The sequence below is a fragment of the Clarias gariepinus genome, chromosome 12 (genome assembly GCF_024256425.1).
Source record: "Clarias gariepinus isolate MV-2021 ecotype Netherlands chromosome 12, CGAR_prim_01v2, whole genome shotgun sequence".
In the NCBI taxonomy this organism is placed as follows: Eukaryota; Metazoa; Chordata; class Actinopteri; order Siluriformes; family Clariidae; genus Clarias; species Clarias gariepinus.
The window spans coordinates 13,155,172-13,176,238 of NC_071111.1; the positions used below are offsets into that span (position 1 = coordinate 13,155,172).

The 21,067-nt window shown below is 37.7% G+C and overlaps 2 protein-coding genes and 1 long non-coding RNA gene across 5 annotated transcripts; 1 reads left to right on the top strand and 2 right to left on the bottom strand.

The window, feature by feature from the left end:
* The first annotated feature begins 288 nt into the window (after window positions 1–288).
* On the top strand, window positions 289–8,573 carry LOC128534212 (uncharacterized). The gene is made up of 3 exons (XR_008361457.1): window positions 289–382; window positions 2,452–2,610; window positions 8,507–8,573. It is a non-coding gene; the product is annotated as an uncharacterized LOC128534212 (long non-coding RNA).
* si:ch211-266a5.12 (uncharacterized protein LOC557488 homolog) lies at window positions 7,369–8,723 on the bottom strand. 2 transcript variants are annotated; one of them, XM_053508539.1, is made up of 6 exons: window positions 8,568–8,723; window positions 8,346–8,408; window positions 8,118–8,252; window positions 7,897–7,950; window positions 7,742–7,816; window positions 7,369–7,610 (listed from the first exon to the last, which is right to left on the bottom strand). In XM_053508539.1, exons 1-6 carry the CDS (start codon window positions 8,721–8,723, stop codon window positions 7,515–7,517), a joined length of 579 nt encoding a protein of 192 aa, XP_053364514.1. In that variant the 3' UTR covers window positions 7,369–7,514. The 2 variants fall into 2 exon arrangements, with proteins under 2 accessions (XP_053364514.1, XP_053364515.1); XM_053508540.1 differs by having other exon boundaries at window positions 7,369–7,653.
* A 9,993-nt stretch (window positions 8,724–18,716) lies between these two features.
* Window positions 18,717–20,597, bottom strand: ifng1 (interferon gamma 1). Of its 2 annotated transcripts, none has more exons than XM_053508546.1 (4): window positions 20,349–20,597; window positions 19,825–19,893; window positions 19,444–19,647; window positions 18,717–19,105 (listed from the first exon to the last, which is right to left on the bottom strand). In XM_053508546.1, the coding sequence occupies exons 1-4, from the start codon at window positions 20,460–20,462 to the stop codon at window positions 18,971–18,973; spliced, it is 522 nt and encodes a 173-aa protein (XP_053364521.1). In that variant the 5' UTR covers window positions 20,463–20,597; the 3' UTR covers window positions 18,717–18,970. The 2 variants fall into 2 exon arrangements, with proteins under 2 accessions (XP_053364521.1, XP_053364520.1); XM_053508545.1 differs by having other exon boundaries at window positions 20,340–20,597.
* Window positions 20,598–21,067: the final 470 nt, after the last annotated feature.

The window sequence follows — 21,067 nt, forward strand, 5'->3', positions numbered from 1 at the left end:
GTGCAAACCCCGCAATAAAATTTTGCACGTTATTTTATTTTAATCAACCAATCAATTAACCAGTTAACTGTATAAAATACAATAATAAATAAATAAATATATATATATATATATATATATATATATATATATATATATATATAATGATTCAGTAGTTAAAACTGAGAGAAAGAGTGAGAGAGAGAGAGAGAGAGAGAGAGACAGTGAGAAAGAGCCTGACATGAGTGAGTGCGAGTGAGAAAGAGCTAGGCAGAGACAGAGTGAGTCAGCGAGAGAAAGGGGAGAGGGCGAGCGAGGAGAGAGAAAAAGAGAGTTGCTTGGTCTAGCAGTGGGTAGTATATGGAGCACATGAGTCATCAAGAGCCCAGCAACATGTAGAAAGGTCAGTCATAATCCAGGTTATGAAGAATATAATGATATCAGTACATTTTACTTATATTACATATAAATGGTGCATAAATACACACCAACTAAAAGAAAGCTTTATCGCTTAATTAATTGTATTCATTTTATAACTTGGTCAAAGTTTCGATATACATTATAACTCTAAGCTCTGACACTATATTGTAGATGAGTAGCCATAGAGCTGGGGTTAGTCGATTAGAGAACCCCTATGGTAGATGTGATAAGAATGGTTATTGTTTTGCCCCCACAAACTTGCAACCACACATTGTGCACTACAACTATGTACAGGAAGTGAGTCGTTATGAGATGTCAGCATATGGAAACCCTGTAGCCTCTGCTCTTTTCCATATGCAAATGCAAGCTAAGAGTTTATGCTGATAGTATAAGTTATATTTAGTCACAGGTTGCATTTAAAGATTCTGCAGGAACGTTGTTGCAAAGTATGATGCACACTTTCTTCTTAGCATCTTTGTATAAGCGGACCTTATTTGCAGATTTTCTGAGTAACCTCAAATGAAAACATTGATGGTGTTTTTGGAATGAACATCTGTCTGGTGTCTGGAATCATGATCTAAAACTGTATAACATTCTAAAAATAATTCTGATGTCCACCGTTTATAGTTTTATAGGACATACCTTTGAGTTAAAAAAAAATCATGGTGTTTAGGGGAATAGGAGGGAAGAAAGGAAACTTAGTTGATTCAACCCTGAAGCAACAGTTTGAGTAGTTTCACAAATCAGATCGGGGAAGAACAGACACTGACCCAAAAAATCCAAGTTGAAGCCCACTGACACATTTCCACAAAGTCAACAAGCTGATAATTTGTATCAGAGCAAGAGATTTTTTCTTCTTTTTGCAATGGCCATGAACGCAAGTTGACATGGCATTATATTTTATATTTAAACTATTTTTATATTTAATTTTATTTAATCTGATGATGTAGTGATATTTCTTGATAAGATCTAATATTTTTATATATTTTAACCCTCTGCCTTCTTTTAATAACAATTGTTAATTTTTTTTTAAATATAGATTTTTCGGAATTTGTGACATGTACTGTAACTTTCAAGAGAAAATCTACAAGAGAAGTAGATGACATATGTGTTGTCAGCCAGGTCACTTTTCCTGGCCAGGGTCATGAAGAACAGTAGGCAAGGCAAGAGTCAAAACACTATCAAATATGTTTAGTAATCACAAGGTTTTACGCATATACTCTATGATCAGGAAGTGACCTGAAAATGATAAACTATATTTCAGCTCTTATGTCTTGGGCTAATGTGGTATCTTGCAGAAAAGTAATGTATATCAGAAGCTGGTTGTAAATAGCATGTTAACAACCTGATCATATTTTGTAAAAAAAAAAAAAAAAGAAATTGCTCCTCCCACTCCATCCTCTCTGATGGCTGACAACTTTGCCATCTTTCATCGCTCCTTCCCCAACCCCTACAGTCCAATTTCAGGGCCCTCTATCTTCTCCCCGATTCATCACGTCATCCCATCCTCCAATCCCACCACCTGTTCATTAGACCTAATCCCTTCCAAAATGCTCCAGACCATCTCACAAGACTTTCTCCCCTACACCACAATTATCACAACTTTTTCATATGATCCGGTCATGTTCCTGCTGCATTTAAGAAGGCAAGGGTTGGCCTCCGAGTGGTGCAGTGCTTGCCCTATCATCCAGAGATCGCGAGTTCGATTCCCTGGTGAAGCTGTAACCTCTCACTGCTGTAGGTCTAGAGAGAGATGATTGGCTGAGCTCTCTCAGAGTGGAGGGATGAGAGGTACTTGTGCTCCCACATTAATCACGGCTCTACACCAATCAGGGGAGGAATTGCATACAACTAAATTAGGGAGAAAATCCTAAAATCCCCCAAAAAAAGAATTCCACAAAAAAAAGAAGGCAAGCGTTACTCCCCATCCTTAAGAAACCCTGTCTGGATCCAGCAGACATCAGTAACTATCGCTCAAAATGACTTTCCTCTTTTTTCTGTATAATTCTCAAATGCACTTTTTACAATCAAATGCCTCTTTATCTTTTACAGAACAACCTCAATGATTATATTCAATCTGGATTCAAAGCGACACATTCCACACCGTCTGCCCTTCTGTTCATCACTGAAAAACTCCATGCTGCGAGATCGGCTAAACTATCATCTGTTGGACCTCTTATCCTCCTGGACCTCTCAGCAGCATTTGACATGGTAAACCACAAGATTCTCTTGTCTATCCTTGCAAGCCTTGGAATCATGGCAATGATTTACCTTCTATCTAAAAGATTAGTCTTATGAGGTAACACAGTAAGGATTCACATCTGCTCCATGCAGACAAACCACTGGTGTACCACAAGGCTTAATACTTGATCCCACTCTGTTCTCCCTCTATACCTGATCTCATAATGAGGTCATATCCTCATACGACTTTTCATACCATTGTTATGTGGATCCTTCACAACAGTGTTTGTCTAATGGTACCCCTAGTTAGTAACCCAGTGAAACAAGTGTAAGAAAATATTTACTAATGAATCCTTCAAAGCACCTATATAAGTCTGTCTGGATATGGGTTTCTGCAAAATGCCTGTTCAAAAGTAAAATTGCAACAATATAATTGAAATGTATGTATATGCCAACATCACAAGACAATAAAACAAGTACTGATGAGGCTCATAATACTCACTGAAATCTCTCCTAAGTTGTTCTGCTTTCTATGAAAAAATGAATCATCGTCACTGCATGTTCCTGTTTCTATGCTATGGTCTTTAGATAGCCATCTCTAATATGGGAAGTATTGGTTTCTGATTGTTATCATCACGTTTCAATATCAGCAGTCTAGCTCGAACTTCATCCACGATATAAACTGTTTGAACTCCCACTCACTTTTTGCAAAAGGTTCTCTGCACAAGACAGTGCTTTTACTTTGTTAAGCCTTCCATATGTTCCATATTTTACAGTTGTACTGTTATCTTTTAGCGTTGTAGTTTCGCATTTTGCAGATGATAATAGCTTCTAATAATCTCTGACTTTTAGATTATAAAGATAGAACTTACAAATATCTTTCATTTGCGTGGGCATGATTTATGTAGGTAACATGGCTTTGCGTTTTGGGTTAAAATTGGTATTGGGGTAACTATTTACAGATATAAAAACATCTTATGTTACCAACAAACTACAAAGCCTTGTGTCATGAGGAGTTTGCTATCCGAAAATGCGTTAAAATTTATGCATTTGTCCTTAGTGTAAAGTTGATTCTATGTTAAAATAAATGCAATAATATAACCATGTGCTTTGAACTACAGATGACATTGGTGTCATTGGTTACATCACCTGCTGACTAATCACAATAGAGAATTCAATGGTGATGTAGTACAAACCAAATGTAGTAAGTGCAAAAAAGAAAGAAAAAAAAGAAAAACGAATACAATAGTATTGAATATAATAGTAAAAGTGCAGCACTGTACTGCGCTGACAGAGTTGGCATGTGTTTGATTCCAAAACACATAGCAAGTGGCAAACTATTTAGATGCAAAATTAGGTTATGAGGCCAGCAGCAATCAAGGTTTTAACCCACACATTATTGCACCTTGTGCATCTTTCAGAATCAGTCCCGAAACTTTGTCTGGTTATGTATTGTTTGTTATGAGCAGTTAAATTTTGCTTTAAAAGGTCGTTTGTGGTAAGAATGTAGGCAAGTGTGACATGAGTATGACAAGCTCAACAAGGGTTCCTAACTTCTTCCTTTCATTATTTATGGATCTGGATGGTTGCCGAGAGCTGAATGTCTGTTGGGCCAACTGCTCGTGACCACATTTTGTGTATAGGAAAGGATTTGAGTGAAATCGAAACTGCTGAGTCCATACACACATACCTGCACTTCATTGTGTTAGGGTTTTTTTTTAAGTATGAGCATAAAATGTTACAGTATGTTTTTCCCAAGAGAAGGATGACATTATTCTCCTATTGTCTTCTAGTCTTCTATTTAAAGAAATGCATGAAATACACCTGCCTGAGTCCTGACTGTGTGTGTGTGTGTGTGTATATATATATATATATATATATATATATATATATATATATATATACACTGCACCTGTAAATAGCAATTGGTTACATGCCTTCATGAGAAATTTCATCACAAGTCCTGGTTTGACTTGAACACCATTTTTATATATACACAGTGAAACCCCAGATTGCGAGTAACGTGGTTTGCGAGTGTTTTTGACTTGGAAAACGAACAAGTCTTGGTTTACAAGTACTGAGTATCATGTTTCATGCATGCGATTCTTGTTTTGACGCTGAGCGTCATGTGAACACAACTGAGCCAGTGGTTTTTCTCCCTCGTGCTGCGGAATTGTGGGTAATCGTCTTCCCTGCTGGGTCATAGTGCACGTCTCTTATTGGTATAATCAACATCCGTGCATGCGTGTACTGTTTACTATAACACTGTGACACCGTGTTTGTGCATAAAAGACATTTTATTTTGTGTCTGTATGCGTGTGTGTACAGCGTGCATGTAAAACAAAAGCAAGGCTCATTAGAGAGGTTAAAGATCAATTTTCTCTCTCTGCTCAAGACTCGGTCTGCTCGTTGTGTCATTGGACACCATGCAACACGCACACACAGACCCCTCCTACTTTCGCCTTCACACACACACACTCTTTCTCTCTGTTCTACCCAAAAACACTGCTTTGTCGCGATTCTTTGTAAAGGTAAAGTGCAGGTTAGTTTTTATTTTTACTTTACAGCAGTTTTCCGTTAGTGTGTAACTCAATCGAGTGTCATTAGAGAAATTTCTTGTTTATTTTTCCGATAAAACAGTGTTTCCGTTGTGTGCGGGCGCGTGTGTAAAAAGAGAGGAGGAAGGGTAACTGTGTAAGACGAGAAGGGGGAAAGGGGAGCTTACTTTGGATTCACACACAACACAGCACCTGCGTGCACAAACAAACACTTATCTGTCGGGATTTATTATTACTTTTTTTTAAGGTAAATGCAGGTTAATTTGTTTCATTTTAACTTAATATTTTGTGTTTATTTTTTTATGTATTTATTTTTTTGGCTGCAGAATGAATAATTTGAGTTTCCATTATTTCTTATGGAAATTTTTTGATTTGGTTTATGAGTGTTTTGGAATACAAGCTTACTTCCGGAACTAATAATTTTTGTAATCCAAGGTTCCACTATATATATATATATATATATATATATATATATATATATATATATATATATATATATATATATATATATAAAATGGTGTTCAAGTCAAAACCAGGACTTGTGATTAAATTTCTCATGAAGGCATGAAACAAATTACAGGTGCAGTATGGCGATGAGACTTCTGCAGACCTGCAGTAAAACATCTGAATATTTTAAAGAAGACCATATGTCTGTCAGTGACGATCCAGCCAAGGTGGTTTAGAGCCCACTTCAGTCTTTCCCGTTAACATTCAGCAAACGAAATTTCCATTCATTGGCACTCATGGCAGTCCGACCATGAGTCCAGTGTACTGAGAAATCTTTCTACCTTGATTGTATCCAAGCATTAGTGAAAAACTGGGATAGATGCATTAGACATGGGATTATATAGAGAAATAACGGTAGTTTTTACTCTCATACCTCTGTTCTATTATTCTGCTCAAAAGTCCCAGTTTGACTACAGCACCCCTCACATATATTGATCTTGTCTTGCTTTTGCTACAATTTTTCCTCATGTTTATTTAATTGTTTGTTTGTACTTTGCACTGTCATGAAGTATTAAACCCATTATGTCATTATTAGAATGCAGAGACTTTGCAGTGGCATGCATGGTCACTTGCTGTCTGTTTCTGTGCAGCAGCTTTGAAGAGGGTTGGGTCTGTGGTCTACACTGTGCGCTGCTTATCGTAAGCCTCATCAGCTGTCTGCTTACCAGAAGTGACAGGAGGTGGGGGTTTCTCACTTATCTCAGAGCAGACAAGGCAAAAAAAAGACACCGTATGCCGACTTAAGAGTGGAAATTTTATTTAATTTCACGAGTATGAATTGAAGAAATGTGTCTAAGAATAAAAGGTATCTTCAGCACACTTCAATAATAATCAGTGTAAAGGTTATAATTTTCCAAGTAGTTCACAAGGTTTCTTGAGAAACAGGACTTCCTGTCGAATGGACGTTCTTTTTTTAACCATACTTGCACAAAGTGCATCTGAAGCTGGAGTAAGTTAAATCAGGGGATGATATCATGAGGATGTACTCTAGTTTAAATTCCCATTGTTTTGGAAACATTTTTAAAAAAGGCTTCTGTTTATTTATTTTTATTTAAAAGCATAAGGCACACAAAGGCAATAGCCTGTTAAATGTTAATTAATCTAATTTCACATTACCAAATGGCGACTGTTTAAATACTGCAACATTTAACTCATGTTGCTTTTTGGTCTGAACGACCTGAAACACCAACAAATTGCTGTTGAGGCTGGTATGTAGCGCCCCCTATGGGAATTAAAAGGTTCTGAGTTTCTTTTAGGAGTTTGACCTCATTTAGAATGCTGTACTTGCCATGGATATGGCATCTGCCTTTCCCCAGTCAGCCAATAGAGAACTAGAACACAATGTAAAAATAACTATGCACTCAAGAATAGACTTTTTTTTTTTCAGAACAGAGCAATTTTCTAAAAATATTGTTCAAAAAGCAGCTTGTGTTCACACATGAGTCAGTACAATAATATCTAAAGATACAATCAACACTTGTGGTGACACCATGACACAAGCAATGTTGACATTCACTTAGTTGAGTATTTATTCCCTCAAATAGATGTTCTTTACACAATTTTACTGTCATTTTCATGTCATGGCTAAAATTGAACTGCATTTAAATTGAAGTATCATCTCTTCAGGCTTTTTAAGTATTATGCGCTTTTAAAAAAAAATTTACCCGTGAAACAATTTTCTAAGAGATTTTATTGAAAAGCATACAAAAACCGGTGAAAAGTATTGTACTTAAGTAGAGATAAATATATGTAAAGGCACATTTTAAAACCTTTTTTTTGTTTATTATATTAATAGAACTTTGTATTACATATATTAAAAACATTCTTTCCAATATAGAAGCATGCTATGTCTAGTTATGGAGTCAATTTTTAATCATTTGCTTTTCGGAAGCCACTTCCAGGGAGGTAGTGATGAAGAGCCTTTAGTTCATCCATAGCTGTCTTTAGGATCGTTGTTTCATTTAACTGTGTTTGTGGTTGGGGGGGAGAGACAATGAGGGTGAATAATCTATAGTAGAATAAATATGGAAATGAAGTGGAAGGCATCTACACAAAATGGCAGCTCACAAACCAATTAAGACTATTGTCATACTTACTTTTTCACTGGCATAGTTAAGTTTTTGCAGCTGAAAGATGGCCACCTCTTGTGCACTCATCTCCTCTTCGGCGATCTAGATCACATAATGCAATGTATATGTGTATACAGTATATTGGCTCTTCAGAATAACATATTCCTTGAAATTGAGATTACCTCTAAATCTGGTCGCTTGTTAGCCATTTGATACAACAGCCCACATCTCTTGACCTGAAACAACAAAACAAAGCCTAAACTGGCTTAGATCTAACTTTAATTCAGCTTTTAATGCAAACAGTGCACCTACCTTTACTCTTTATATGTTGAGTTTACTATTCCTCAACAAGCTGACAGTTTAGAACTACGTACAATAAGATAATATTGTGATTAGTTCTTACTTTATAAGTGCAGTTTCTCACTATGTCCAAGGTGGAAATGAGATCAAGATCATAGTTTTGAATATATTGGTCACTTAGTAGGACATTCTCATAGAAATCCAAAATTTTTTGTAGGACACAACTGTGGAGGTACTTCTGTTAAAGAGAAAGTAAAAATGAAATGTTAATTGCATGAAGTAACTAGAATAGTGTAGAAATAAAAAGTTGTGAGGTGAGGAGTTATCTTACCTTTTGACGAATTTTATCAAAAGTTTTGCTCTTTAATAAAATGTTCTCACTTTCTGCCCCTGCCTAGAGAATTTCAATATATATAAGTGATGTGTTTAGAAAAGTGTTCACAATGAGATTAATCTCTTTCTCTCTCTTTCTCGCTTTTCCCTTCTTTGAAGAAGAAGAAAAAAAAGAGATCAAACCAGACCCTGTCCTTCTAATATCTAAGGTAATACTCACCACATAATTGCTGACACGCTGCGCCATTCTCTCGAAAATTAGTAGGTCAAAACATGGTGACTGTGAAGTACACCTGGTTCTCTCTGGCGTCCCATTACATGCCAGCACTGCCATTATCAAAATCAGGAGCAGAACTGCATACTGTACATTGGCCATGCCCACAGCCAGACTGACTGTTTTGTTCTTGGTTATTTATGAAAAGACAGCTGCTTTCTATGGATAACCCGGAAGAACCCTTTCGACTTTCTTCAACTTTCTTTTTATAGCTCCGCAGTTCTTCCTGGTGACATCAGGTGTTCCTCCTTTTTTTGTTCTTTCTTGCCCTTTTCCGCACTTCTCTTCCTGTTGAGATTTCCACAATAGTCATGTGGCAACTTTAGGAGAAAACCAGGATGCAGGTTGTAACATGATTCTTGATCAAAAGTGATTGTTCATATCCAAGAGGCAGAGTAGCAGTAGATAAAAGTAGGATATTGCAGATCTTATTTATTTGAGTGAACATAAAAGTTACCCCACATATCGCGGTCATGTCTTCACAGGATGTCCTAGATTCTACTTATAGAACAAGAGCAGTCTAGGTAAAGCTATGCTAACCAGAATAAAGAAAAAATACACTGTAAACATGAATACCATTTTTATATGTCACATTAGATTTGATCAATATTTTATTGTTGGGTCATCTAATAAATCTATTTTTTGATAGTTTTAAAGCATATATCTATGTAGCCTATTCAACGCAGATTGGACAAGGTACAGTTGTTCTAAGTTTTTTGTGAATATTGAAGCCACCATAATAAATTTTCAATTCTGATCAGTCAGTCCAGAATGTTAGACAGATAACAGCCCATATCAAATATACACTTTATGGGCAAAAGTTTGCGAATGTTGAACACCACACTAACATGTTGGCTTTGTGTTTGTGTACTCTAAATTTAAAATTTTCCTTCACTGGAACTAAGGGGCCCAAACATGTTTTAGCATGCCAATGCCTCTGTGCACGCCATAAATTCCATAAAGTTTGATTTGGAAGAACTTGATTGGCCTGCTCAGAGCTGTCACAGTGAACACCTTTTGGATGAACCGGAATCACCCCCCCCCCCCCACACACACACACACACACCCCATGGCGACATTATTACTTGATAATCAAATAATGAACTTTACTATTAATAAACATCTTCCCTTAAACTCTTCTTAAAGGAGCAATGATGGACAGGTGTCCACATACTTTTGGATATATTTCGTGATACATGCTGGAGCGAACGATATATGCCTTCGTCAGTCAGAGGTGTTTAAATTAGCAAAGGCGATGTCCGATGAAGTAGTATGCTCTGGTCCCATCCCAATGCGACGTGCCGACATAGCTTACAGCAGGTTATGGTCGCTAAACCGCTGGATGTCCAGGTGGTGCTCCGAAAATAATGTGGGCTTCACAGACAATTGGAAGACCTTTGAGGGCAAAGCTGGCCTGTTTGGGGCGAGACGGTGTCCATCCCACTCTGGAAGGTGCTGCTTTAATTTTTTGTAATATAGCTCATAGTGTCAGCAGAGGCCTAGTTAATCAGTGACAATCCAGAGCCCAGGCCAGGGAGCAGACAGACAGGCTAAACCAACCGTCTGCTAGCTGCATGGAGTCATCACACAGGGTTCACTATATTGAGACTGTGTCTGTTCCCCGAGCTAAGCAAAAATGTAGAAAGACTCAGAAAGTTTGTTTTAGTAATTTAATTAATATAGAGACAAAAAATTAAAAACACACTGAATACACAGCCGGCACACCTATGATCTGAAGCTAGGACTGTTAAATATTACATCTCTTGCAACTTAAGCAGTTGTTGTTAAAGAAACTATCAGAGACCAGGAGTTTGATATACTTTCTTTAAGAGAAACCTGGATTGTTAAATGATATGAAATGTCTATCGTACAAAAACACGGACTCAAATTTAATGCATTTGAAGTTCTCTATAGTAACATAAAAAGTGTAGCTACAAATATGAAGTCAGCTCAGTCGATCCCACTAATTATCATTTACAGACCTCCAGGGCTGGAGACCTTAATATTCATTTTGAGAATGCAGAAGACCCTTTGAGAACAGCATTTATCTCCATACTGGACTCAGTAGGAGTAAATCAGTGTGTGGTAGGACCCACTCATAAAGCAGGTCACGCTTTACATTTAATATTATCCTTTGGATTAAGTATTAAAAATATAACCACACTTCCACAGTCTGAAGCTATCTCAGATCACTGTCTTGTCTCATTTAAAGTGTGTCATAGTAATAATGTACGCACAGCGCCACGCTACCACATTAAACGTACATTCACATCAAAACTCCATAGAACTCGATCAGGTGTCTGAATATTTAGAGTCAACTTTCTGTTATTCCTTAGATAATGTAGCTCCAGTTAAAAGGAAAATGATTAAAGATAAGAAACTCGCTCCCTGGTATAATGACCACACACACACTTTAAAAACCGCTCAGAAATTAGACCGCAAATGTCGTCAAACTAAATTGCTAGTACTGCATTCCAAATAGCATGAAAGGAGAGCATCCTGAACTATAAAAAAGCTCTTAGTAATGCTTGATCATTGTATCTCTTCTCTCCTATTAAAAATAACAAAAATCATTCCTGATTTTTATTTAATACTGTAGCTAAATTAACTAGAAACTAGACCACTGCAGAAATCTTCACAACAACAACATACAGTAGTGAGGACTTCATGAACTTTTTCAATAACAAAACCATAAATATTAGGCAAAAATTCAGACTTTGAAACCAGACAATTTAGGTTATACAGATGATAAACTAACCACACCACATTAGAACCTAGATACTTTACTCCCCTTGAAGAGCGTGAACTAATTTTACTTATCTTTTCTTCAAAATCGTCAACCTGTGTATTAGATCTTATACCAACACATTTTCTCAAGGAGATAGTACCAGCAATAACAGAACCCCTGTTGAAAATAATTAACTTTTCACTTAGCATTTGGTATGTTATGTTTCCCAAATAATCCTTTAAAATAGCAGTTATTAAACCGCTAATTAAGAAACCTGACCTTGACCCTTGTCAGCTGTCCAATTACAGGCTGATATTAAACCTCCCCTTTATCTCTAGAATTCTGGAAAAGATAAGAGCACAGCAACTATGTTCATATCTACATAGGAATGGCATAAACAAACTGTATTAGTCAGGATTTAGGCCTCATCACAGCACAAGTTAAAGTAGTAAATGACCTCCTCTGATCCGGATTGCATCACTATACTTGTGTTATTTGACCTCAGTGCAGCTTTTGACACTATTGATCATAGTATTCTTCTTTACAGATTAGAAAATGTAGTAGGAATTAAGGGAACGGCCCTCTCATGGCTCAGATCCTATTTGACTGATCGTTATCAGCTTGTAGATTTAAATAGTGAATGTTTTAAAGTGAAGTTTGGTGTTTCACAGGGTTCAGTTTTAAGCCCACTGCTTTTTTCTCTTTACATGCTTCCTCTGGGCAACATAATTCGTAAGCATGGTATTAGTTTTTATTGTTATGCTGATGACACACAGGTATACTTGTCAGCACAAACAGATGAGAAAAAACAGCTTGCTAAAGTTGAGCAATATGTGCAGTCCTTCTGCTTAATCCTGATAAGACAAAAGTTCTAGTCAAAGGACCACAAGCAGCTAGAAGCAATCTTTCTGATCAAACTGTAACAATAAATGGCCTTTCTGTTACAACAGGCCTTTTTGTTGCAACAGTGAAAGACCTCTGTGTGATTATAGATCCAAGCCTTTCATTTGAAGCACATGTAGATAATATTACCAGGATAGCATTTTTTCACCTCAGAAATATTGCCAAGATAAGAAATATATTGTCACTAAATGACAGAAAAAATCACCTCTAGGTTGGACTATTGTAACGCCTTACTGTCTGGTTGTTCATAAACAAGCTTCAGTTTGTCCAGAATGCAGCAGCGAGAGCCCTCACTAGAACCAGAAGATTTGAGCACATCACCCCTATCTTATCCACACTGCAGTGGCTCCCTGTGAAACTTTGCATTGATTTTAAAATACAGTAAAACCTCCAGTAACATGGTTTGCGAGTGTTCCGCAAGACGAGCAAAGATTTTTAATAAATTCTGACTTGGAAAACGAACAAGTCTTGGGCTTCTTGTTTTGACGCGTCACGTGATCACAACTGAGCCAATGGTTTTTCTCTCTCTTGTGCTGCGGAATTGTGTATAATCGTCTCCTCTGCTGGGTAAGGGGAGCTTATTTTAGATTCACATACACACACACACACACACACACACAGACAGAAACACTTATCTGTCAGGATTTATTTTTACTTTTTTTTTAAGTAAAGTGCAGGTTAATTTTTTTATTTTCACTTTATATTTTATGGTTATTATTTTTATGTATTCATTTTTTTGGGCTGTGGAACGAATAATTTGAGTTTCCATTATTTCTTAAAGGGAAAATTCAATTTGGTTTATGAGTGTTTTGGAATATAAGCCCAATTCCGAAATGAATTATGCTCATATTTCAAGGTACCATTGTACTACTCTTGACGTATAAAGCATTAAATGGTCCTGGGCCACAGTATCTGAGTAAATTGCTTGTGTCTTACGATCTGCCACGCCTACTTTGATCAAAGGATGCAGGCTGCTTGTCAGTATCGCGTATTATGAAAACAGCAGGTTATGGAATAGTCTTAGACACAGTCACAATGTTTAAGTCTAGGCTAAAAACCTATTTATTTGGCTAAGCTTCTTCTTCTTTTTCTTTGTCTTTCGGCTGTTCCCTTTCAGGGGTCGCCACAGCGAATCATTTGCCTCCATCTAACCCTATCCTCTGCATCCTCTTCTCTCACACCAACTAACTTCATGTCCTCTCTCACTGCATCCATAAATCTCCTCTTTGGTCTTCCTCTAGACCTCCTGCCTGGCAGTTTCAACCTCAGCATCCTTCTACCGATATATTCACAATCTCTCCTCTGAACATGTCCAAACCATCTCAATCTGGCCTCTCTGACTTTATCTCCAAAACATCTAACGTGGGTTGTCCCTCTGATAAACTCATTCTTAATCCTATCCATCCTTGTCACTCCCAAGGAGAACCTCAACATCTTCAGCTCTGCTACCTCCAACTCTGCCTCCTGTCTTTTCTTCAGTGCCACTGTCTCTAAGCCGTAGAGCATTGCTGGTCTCACCACTGTCCTGTACACCTTTCCTTTCATTCTCGCTGATACTCTTTTATCGCACAACACACCTGACACTTTTCTCCACCCATTCCAACCTGCCTGTACCCGCCTCTTCACCTCCTTTGAACACTCTCCGTTGCTCTGGACCGTTGACCCTAAGTACTTAAAATCCTGCACCTTCTTTATCTCTGCTCCCTGTAGCCTCACCGATCCTCCTGGGTCCTTCTCATTCACACACATGTATTCCGTCTTGCTGCGGCTAACCTTCATTCCTCTGCTTTCCAGAGCATACCTCCACCTCTCCAAATTTTCCTCCACCTGTTCCCTGCTCTCGCTACAGAGCACAATGTCATCTGCAAACATCATAGTCCATGGGGACTCCTGTCTTACCTCATCTGTCATCCTGTCCATCACCAGAGCAAACAAAAAGGGGCTTAGAGCCGATCCTTGATGCAGACCCACCTCCACCTTGAACTCTTCTGTCACACCTACAGCACATCTTACCGCTGTCCTACAGCTCTCATACATGTCCTGCACTACTCTAACATACTTCTCTGCCACTCCAGACCTTCTCATACAATACCACAGCTCCTCTCTTGGCACCCTGTCATATGCTTTCTCTAAATCTAAAAAGACACAATGCAACTCCCTGTTACCTTCTCTGTACTTCTCCGCCAGCATCCTCAAAGCAAATACTGCATCTGATGTACTCTTTCTAGGCATAAAACCATATTGCTGCTCACAAATGCTCACCTCTGCCCTTAACCTAGCTTCCACTACTCTTTCCCACAGCTTCATTGTATGGCTCATTATTTGGCTAAGCATTTTTGTTAATAGATTTGCCTTAGATAAAGGAGCAGATCTGGGGGACTGGACGTAGAGTATTATGGTGAACTGGTATGCTTAGATGCTGTCTTCCCCACTCTAATTGATCACTCAGGTTTGTTGACGGTGAAGTGATTGGTTGCATTACATCTCAGTTCCCCCTCATGTCTGTGTTTCCTGCTGGCTCTCCCTTTTAGTTATGCTGTCATAGTTAGTCCTGCCAGAGTCCCTGCTTGCACTCTGCACTAAATATACATTCACATTGTTTGACTGTGACATACCTAACTGCTATTTCTCCTTCTTTTCTGCTCTCTCCTTTTCTTTCTCTTCTCTTCTCTCGCTCCCTCTCTCTTTCCTTCTAACTGTCTCTCTGACGAGCTATACATGTCGCTTCTGAGCTGCCAGTAATCCAGACCCCCTTTGCCCCCTAGAGCTGACTGACTCGTCCTTGTGTCCTGCTTCTGGTTGCAGATTTGGTTGCATGGATGCTCCGTGTGGTCTGCCTGGGTTGCGTGTGGTGACGGTTCCACTTTTCCACGAAGACGGTCCTGTCCTCGGCTGATGACTTCAGTCACTCGATAGTTTAGGACTGGAGTTTCCTCTACCCGAGCCTCCAATAACGAACTGGACTCAATTTTAGCTTAAACACATCTCCTTTAAACTGAACTTCCAGTCTCAGACAGTATGATGCAGATCAATCCCTGCTATTCGTTTTACCCAAATGAGGATGGGTTCCCTGTTGAGTCTGGTTCCTCTCATGGTTTCTTCCTAATACCATCTCAGGGAGTTTTTCCTTGCCGTCCCTGGCTTGCTTATCAGGGACAGTCTTATGATTTTGGTTCTTACACGTTCACATCTCATTCCAACTTAAATAGTTCTTTTGATTGTGTAAAGCTGCTTTGCGACAATGTCAATTGTTAAAAGCGCTATACAAATAAAATCGAATTGAATTTAAGTGAATATATGTTCTAGCTAGTATATAGCATAATATATGTTGAAAATAGATAGATAATAAATAAATAGATAATAAATAGATACAACTGATACTGTGAACTGCAGAAGAAATCCCCTAAATTAACAGATAATAAATGCACATTGTTAAATTTACTATGCAGTGATGTTTTCTTTGGCATTTTCTGTAATTAGTCTCTACTGCCAAAAAACACTGCTAGAGGAAAAGCTGTAACATTGCATTTGCAGTTATATGAAGGTTTGTAGGTTAGAGGGCTTTCAGCATTGTGTTTTTTCGGTAACATTTTAAGTGTTATTTTTTGTATCATATATTTTGTGTCTTGTAAAAGAAACCATGTTTATATATGAAACTAACTTGTTTTTTGGTGGTCCACTACATAAAGTCTAACTATAAAGAAAGCAATTTGTCAATTATAATAGTAAAATAATAGTAGCCAATGGTCTAGGCTACTATTAGACTTGACATTTAGATTAGGCAGGAAAAGCTGCCTCTGAGATGATATTTCTAAAATGAAATCCAAAAACGTATTCATTTGTTCATCGGCCTATTTGCTGAAATACTCCCCAGACAGGAACGTGAAGACATGGGTGTAGTATATTAATATATTAAGTTTGGCATGATCTCATTCACCCACACTTGTCTAGTGTCGTTTATAATATGATACCATGTGGGAGGATAATTCAAATGACTAAACAAGACCTGGAGATGCAATGGTTCACTGCCACCTTAATGCTGCCCCTGATATGATGCTTACTTCACTCCTGAAAGAGAATGTTTTTGGTCAGTTTGCTTTCTGTCTTTTCCTGGTTATGTTTATTTAGCATATTTTAGGTGTTACCTTAAGTGTGTTGTGATCCTTTAATTCTACACTTGGCATGGCATCCACCCAGCTGGTATAATCCCTCAAGGGATTTCCATTTTGTTGAATCAGCGTATTGGTTTCCCCATCATGCATCTCTTCACTTTCTGTGTAGACAATAGAGGAGGGGGTTTCCACATATGTTCAGAGTACTTCTTTTCTGTCTTACATTGTTCACTTTCTATTTTCTCCAACCTGTTTCCTTTAAATGAGGGTCATGCATTTAGCATGAAGTACTGTCATTTGCATCTGAGTGGCATTAAGCTTAAGCCTTATCACAGGTACCCATTCATAAGCAAAACTTGCTGATTTCCAGGATATATATATTCAGGAATGACCCCATTGTGAAGTTTAAACTATATTCAAAATTTCCCATATTGCATACCATACTTTAAGACCACAAGAAACATTTCTTTAGCAATACAATAAACTCTGGGTATAGAGAATTGTATCAGTACTTCACATATATGCTAGCAGATCCCCAGCACCATAACAAGAGAAACAGAGAAGTAATATCAAGAATTCTCACTTCCCAATTGCTGCCATTACATCATTAAACCCCCTCTTAGTTCAGTGACAACTCAAAAAGAGACAATTGTAGATGTTTTCAATGGAAACCTTACTTACTTACTTTTCCATTCATGACCATTTAGATTTACAAAACAGTCAAGGGTGAAGATTAACAGGACAACGCTCTAATGGGACAAATAACTTGGGTATCAGATTATACATTAGACATTTTCTTAATATTTGAAAATCATAAACCTCCAGACCTCTTGAAGTTTCAAACCCACAAGATTTGCCTAATTTTCTGTCTTCTTTTGCACATTTTGTGTTGTCACCTGGATTGGAAATTTACTTAATTGAAATAATATACTTAGCACCAACCGAAAAAAAACAAACAAAAAAAAAAACTAGCTTTAACATAACATAAAAAGTTAAGAGCCATCCATTGCATAATTATTGCAGTGATTTATATGTTTGAGCTGCAACAGGTTGTTTAACCTTAACTGATGAATAAAGTAGCTTCTCATTTCTTGAACAACCATGTCAGAACACATATCATGCAGTTGTGGAAAAGATGTTAAATTTCTGGTCTGCATCAAGAAATGAAAACAACTAAGGAGACTGCTGAAACTACTAACAATTGGGTAAGACCTGTAAAGCATGAGTAAAACATTAATGGATAGTGGTGAACCATCATCTTCGAAGAAATGTGGTCTGAAAAACATCCTGAATGAACTTGATGGGGAAAAGAAACAAAGTAGAGCTTGTTTAATAGTGAAATTAAAAACACAATGGAAAGAGAATTTAAGGGATAGGGAATAAACAGCAGTGAAGATTCAAAAAACCATATACTGTATCAGCAAGGCTAATCAGAAAAAAGGCATCAATTTGCAAGGAAGCTTAAAGAGTTAAATAGAAAAAAAAATGGGGGGAAAATGTCATATGGTCTGAAAAGTCCAGATTTATACAATTCCAGAGTGATTGGTGTATCAGGCTAAGAAGAGAGGTGGATATACAGCTGAAGTGTATTAATGAATGTGCCCATCATGCCTAGTGCCTTAGAAGTTAGTTAGCTTTGTAGCTCATGTTACAGCAGCTGTAAATAAAGTGGTGAGATGAACCTGTCAGCGTATTAGTGAAAGCTGTTGCACATGTTAAACTAACAGTAATGGTGCAGAGGCAATTTAGAACGACTTGGAAGCAATTACTTAGGAGACAAAGTGTTGTTTAAGATGACATAACATTAGCAGATGTGTTTTTTCCAGTGAAAGTGCTACCACGAGTAGTTTTAAATGTGGTTTAGCCAGGCAGCTGCTCTCTTTTCTATCCAGTACTGTGTACTGTTACTGAATCTTTTAGTGGTACACAGTGCCGGACTGCACCCGCTTTCTCTTATGCTTACATCCATTGCTAGAACATGAAAAGAATTTGATACAATCTTAATCTTGCCTTTAAAGACGACAACCACAAAAGTCAGGACCAGGTAACTAGTCAAAAAAGCAACCAAAAGGCCAAGGGAAACTCTGAAAGGTTACTTTTCCCTCGTTTGGTGGAAGCAAAACCCTCATTTTTGCTCTTGGCAGACACTCAACGTTGTTCAGTTCCCCACAAATCTAGTCAAGCATAGTGGTAGTAGTATTGTGTAAAAAGTTACTCTTACCCTCTTATGCACAGCAATGTAACTACAGGCCTTTCCTAATATTTCCACTATGTACAGTATAGTTACGGATTAATGCTTATGATTTCAGAAATGACTTAAACCACATATTATAATAAATAATTTCTATTTATTTAGTCACAGACCGTACAACGCTTGCTTTAGCAAGTAATAACCAATCATAAGCCCAAATAAGACAAAAATAGGCATTCTTATACAAAATAAATAGCAATGTAAATAGATATTAACACAACCAATAAAATAAAGACTTGAGAATATTAATAAATTATGTCAGTATTACAAAAATAAATTATGAGGTACAGCATTTGAAATAATTTAACAACACCTAAAAGCACCTCCTAGGTAACATTCTCAACAAATCCACTGGCTATGAACGTTGCTTTTTGGAGCCCTTAGTGTGTCGTCGTCTCCGGTGCGTCTCTGATGACCCCAGGATCGATGCCTTATTGTAGACGTTTCCCAGCTCATGTATTGCCTTGTTCTGGATCTTTGTTTCATTTTCCTAAGATGAGATAGTATGTTAATGATCTGTTCCTGGGTAGCTGAGTAAAGTTATTTTGTTCAGTGAATAATATGCAAGCGATTTGATTATATATATATATACAGTTTCTTCCATTTATATAAGTTAAGGTCCCAGCTATTGGTAATTTACTTTTTCTTTTTTCTGCACAGTGCATAAATTCTCATGAACACTTGCTGCATAAGCAGTGGAGCCACCAGTACTTCATAGGAAGCCCCACTTCCTTCACCCAAGAATAAACAGGCATTTCCTATGTATCTGTATGGCTTTTGCAGAAAATGACTTTTTTAAGTAAAGAACACGTCAATGACAGGGCTTACCTTAAGCTCCAGCAGCTCAGTGACATATTTCCTAATGTCAGCATGTTTGCCAGAGAAGTAGTGTTCTTTCAGCTTGTTCATTTGCTCTTTTACTTCATGCAAGTCATGCTTCACCTTTTCGTCCTGTGCCTCAGTCTCCATCTGGCCCAAAATTCTGTTGTATGCATCAAGAACGATAGTCATCAGAAGCTTCTGTTCAGCCACCTTGGCACAAAAAAAAAAAGAGAGACAGGCAGGGGGTTTATTGCCAGCTTCATGAAACCTTTGGACATGCTGGAGTACGACTAGCATACAAAAGTATCAAATAAATAACTTGCAAGATTGTCTGTTCTGACATACTAGGGGGACGTCAGAAGAAAAGATGTGCATTGTGTGACGTACCTCTAAATTTTTATCATTCAGCTTCCCGAAAAGGGGATGTCCATTATATACTTCGTTCTTGTTGGGATTCTGAAAGAGAGAGAGGGTAGAAAATTCTGAAATGTTCAGGTTACATTTAAAGTAAGCAAGCTTTAAATGACAAATGCTGTCAGTTCTGTGTTACTTTGCTGCACTTTTCTCACCCCTGTCACATTATAAGCAAGTGGTTAGTATTGGTGACAAATCTTGAAACTAATGAGCCCACCCCTAAACACAACCCACACAGTCAGTATGACGCTACGATCATCATTCGGTTTCATTGTCTATTTCCTGGATTTTTTTTGCATGCATGTTTATCTTGCGTCTACCATTCTTACTCGCCAAACTTTACTAGAAAACCAAAGTGAACCCAGCTGTTAAACAAAATTCTTAAATTTTAAAGGAAAGAAAACTTATTTATAAAAAGCAGCCCCAATATATATTAGCTTACTGTTTCTCTACCATAGTTTCTATCATATATTCTTAATTAAACTTACTTTTCTTACATAGTGCTTAATCAGATGGTCATAAGAGGTCTTGATGTTCTCCGGGAGGAAGGCCTCAGAGTATGACATCATTCCAAAAAGGACAAAACATATTCTCCAGAAGAAAGTCATCATTTGTTTCCTATGTAAGTTTCAGACGGTCAACAAATTCCTGCAGATATTCCCAAGTGCCGTATAGAAAGTTATCTTTTCGCCGTCACCTGTTGGTTCTCTTTGACTGAAGACACTGATGTGTTCACTGCACCTCTGTCAAAGTCTGAATGCTCCTATCAGTCTGAATGAGACGATATTTATAGTTTTCTGCGTAGTGTGTGTGTGCGCTAGCAGGCAGCAGTAGATGGGCTAAGGTGTGAAATGTGTGGTTTCTGACACTCTGAGTTTCCTATAAATCACAATGCATAATTCTATGCACATAGCTCAACATACATCACCTTAGGTGGAATCTCTGGGATAGCACAGGGGCGGAGGTGTTGGTGCTTTTTCTGGTAAGGGGCTCTTTTTCCAATTATGAGCAATTATTGAGGCTGGGGTACCCTCTTCTTTGAAACTATCTTAAGTACTATGTCCTTTAGGCCTTAACGGTGCTTGATTGCATGTTGCAAGCTAGAGGTTTAGATTATGCATGCTTGAACGCTATTGTCTATTATTTTTTGCACAATTCAGTAATTGAGTAGAACTGAAGTTAGCAGAGATGATACTAACACTTATTCAAACATGCT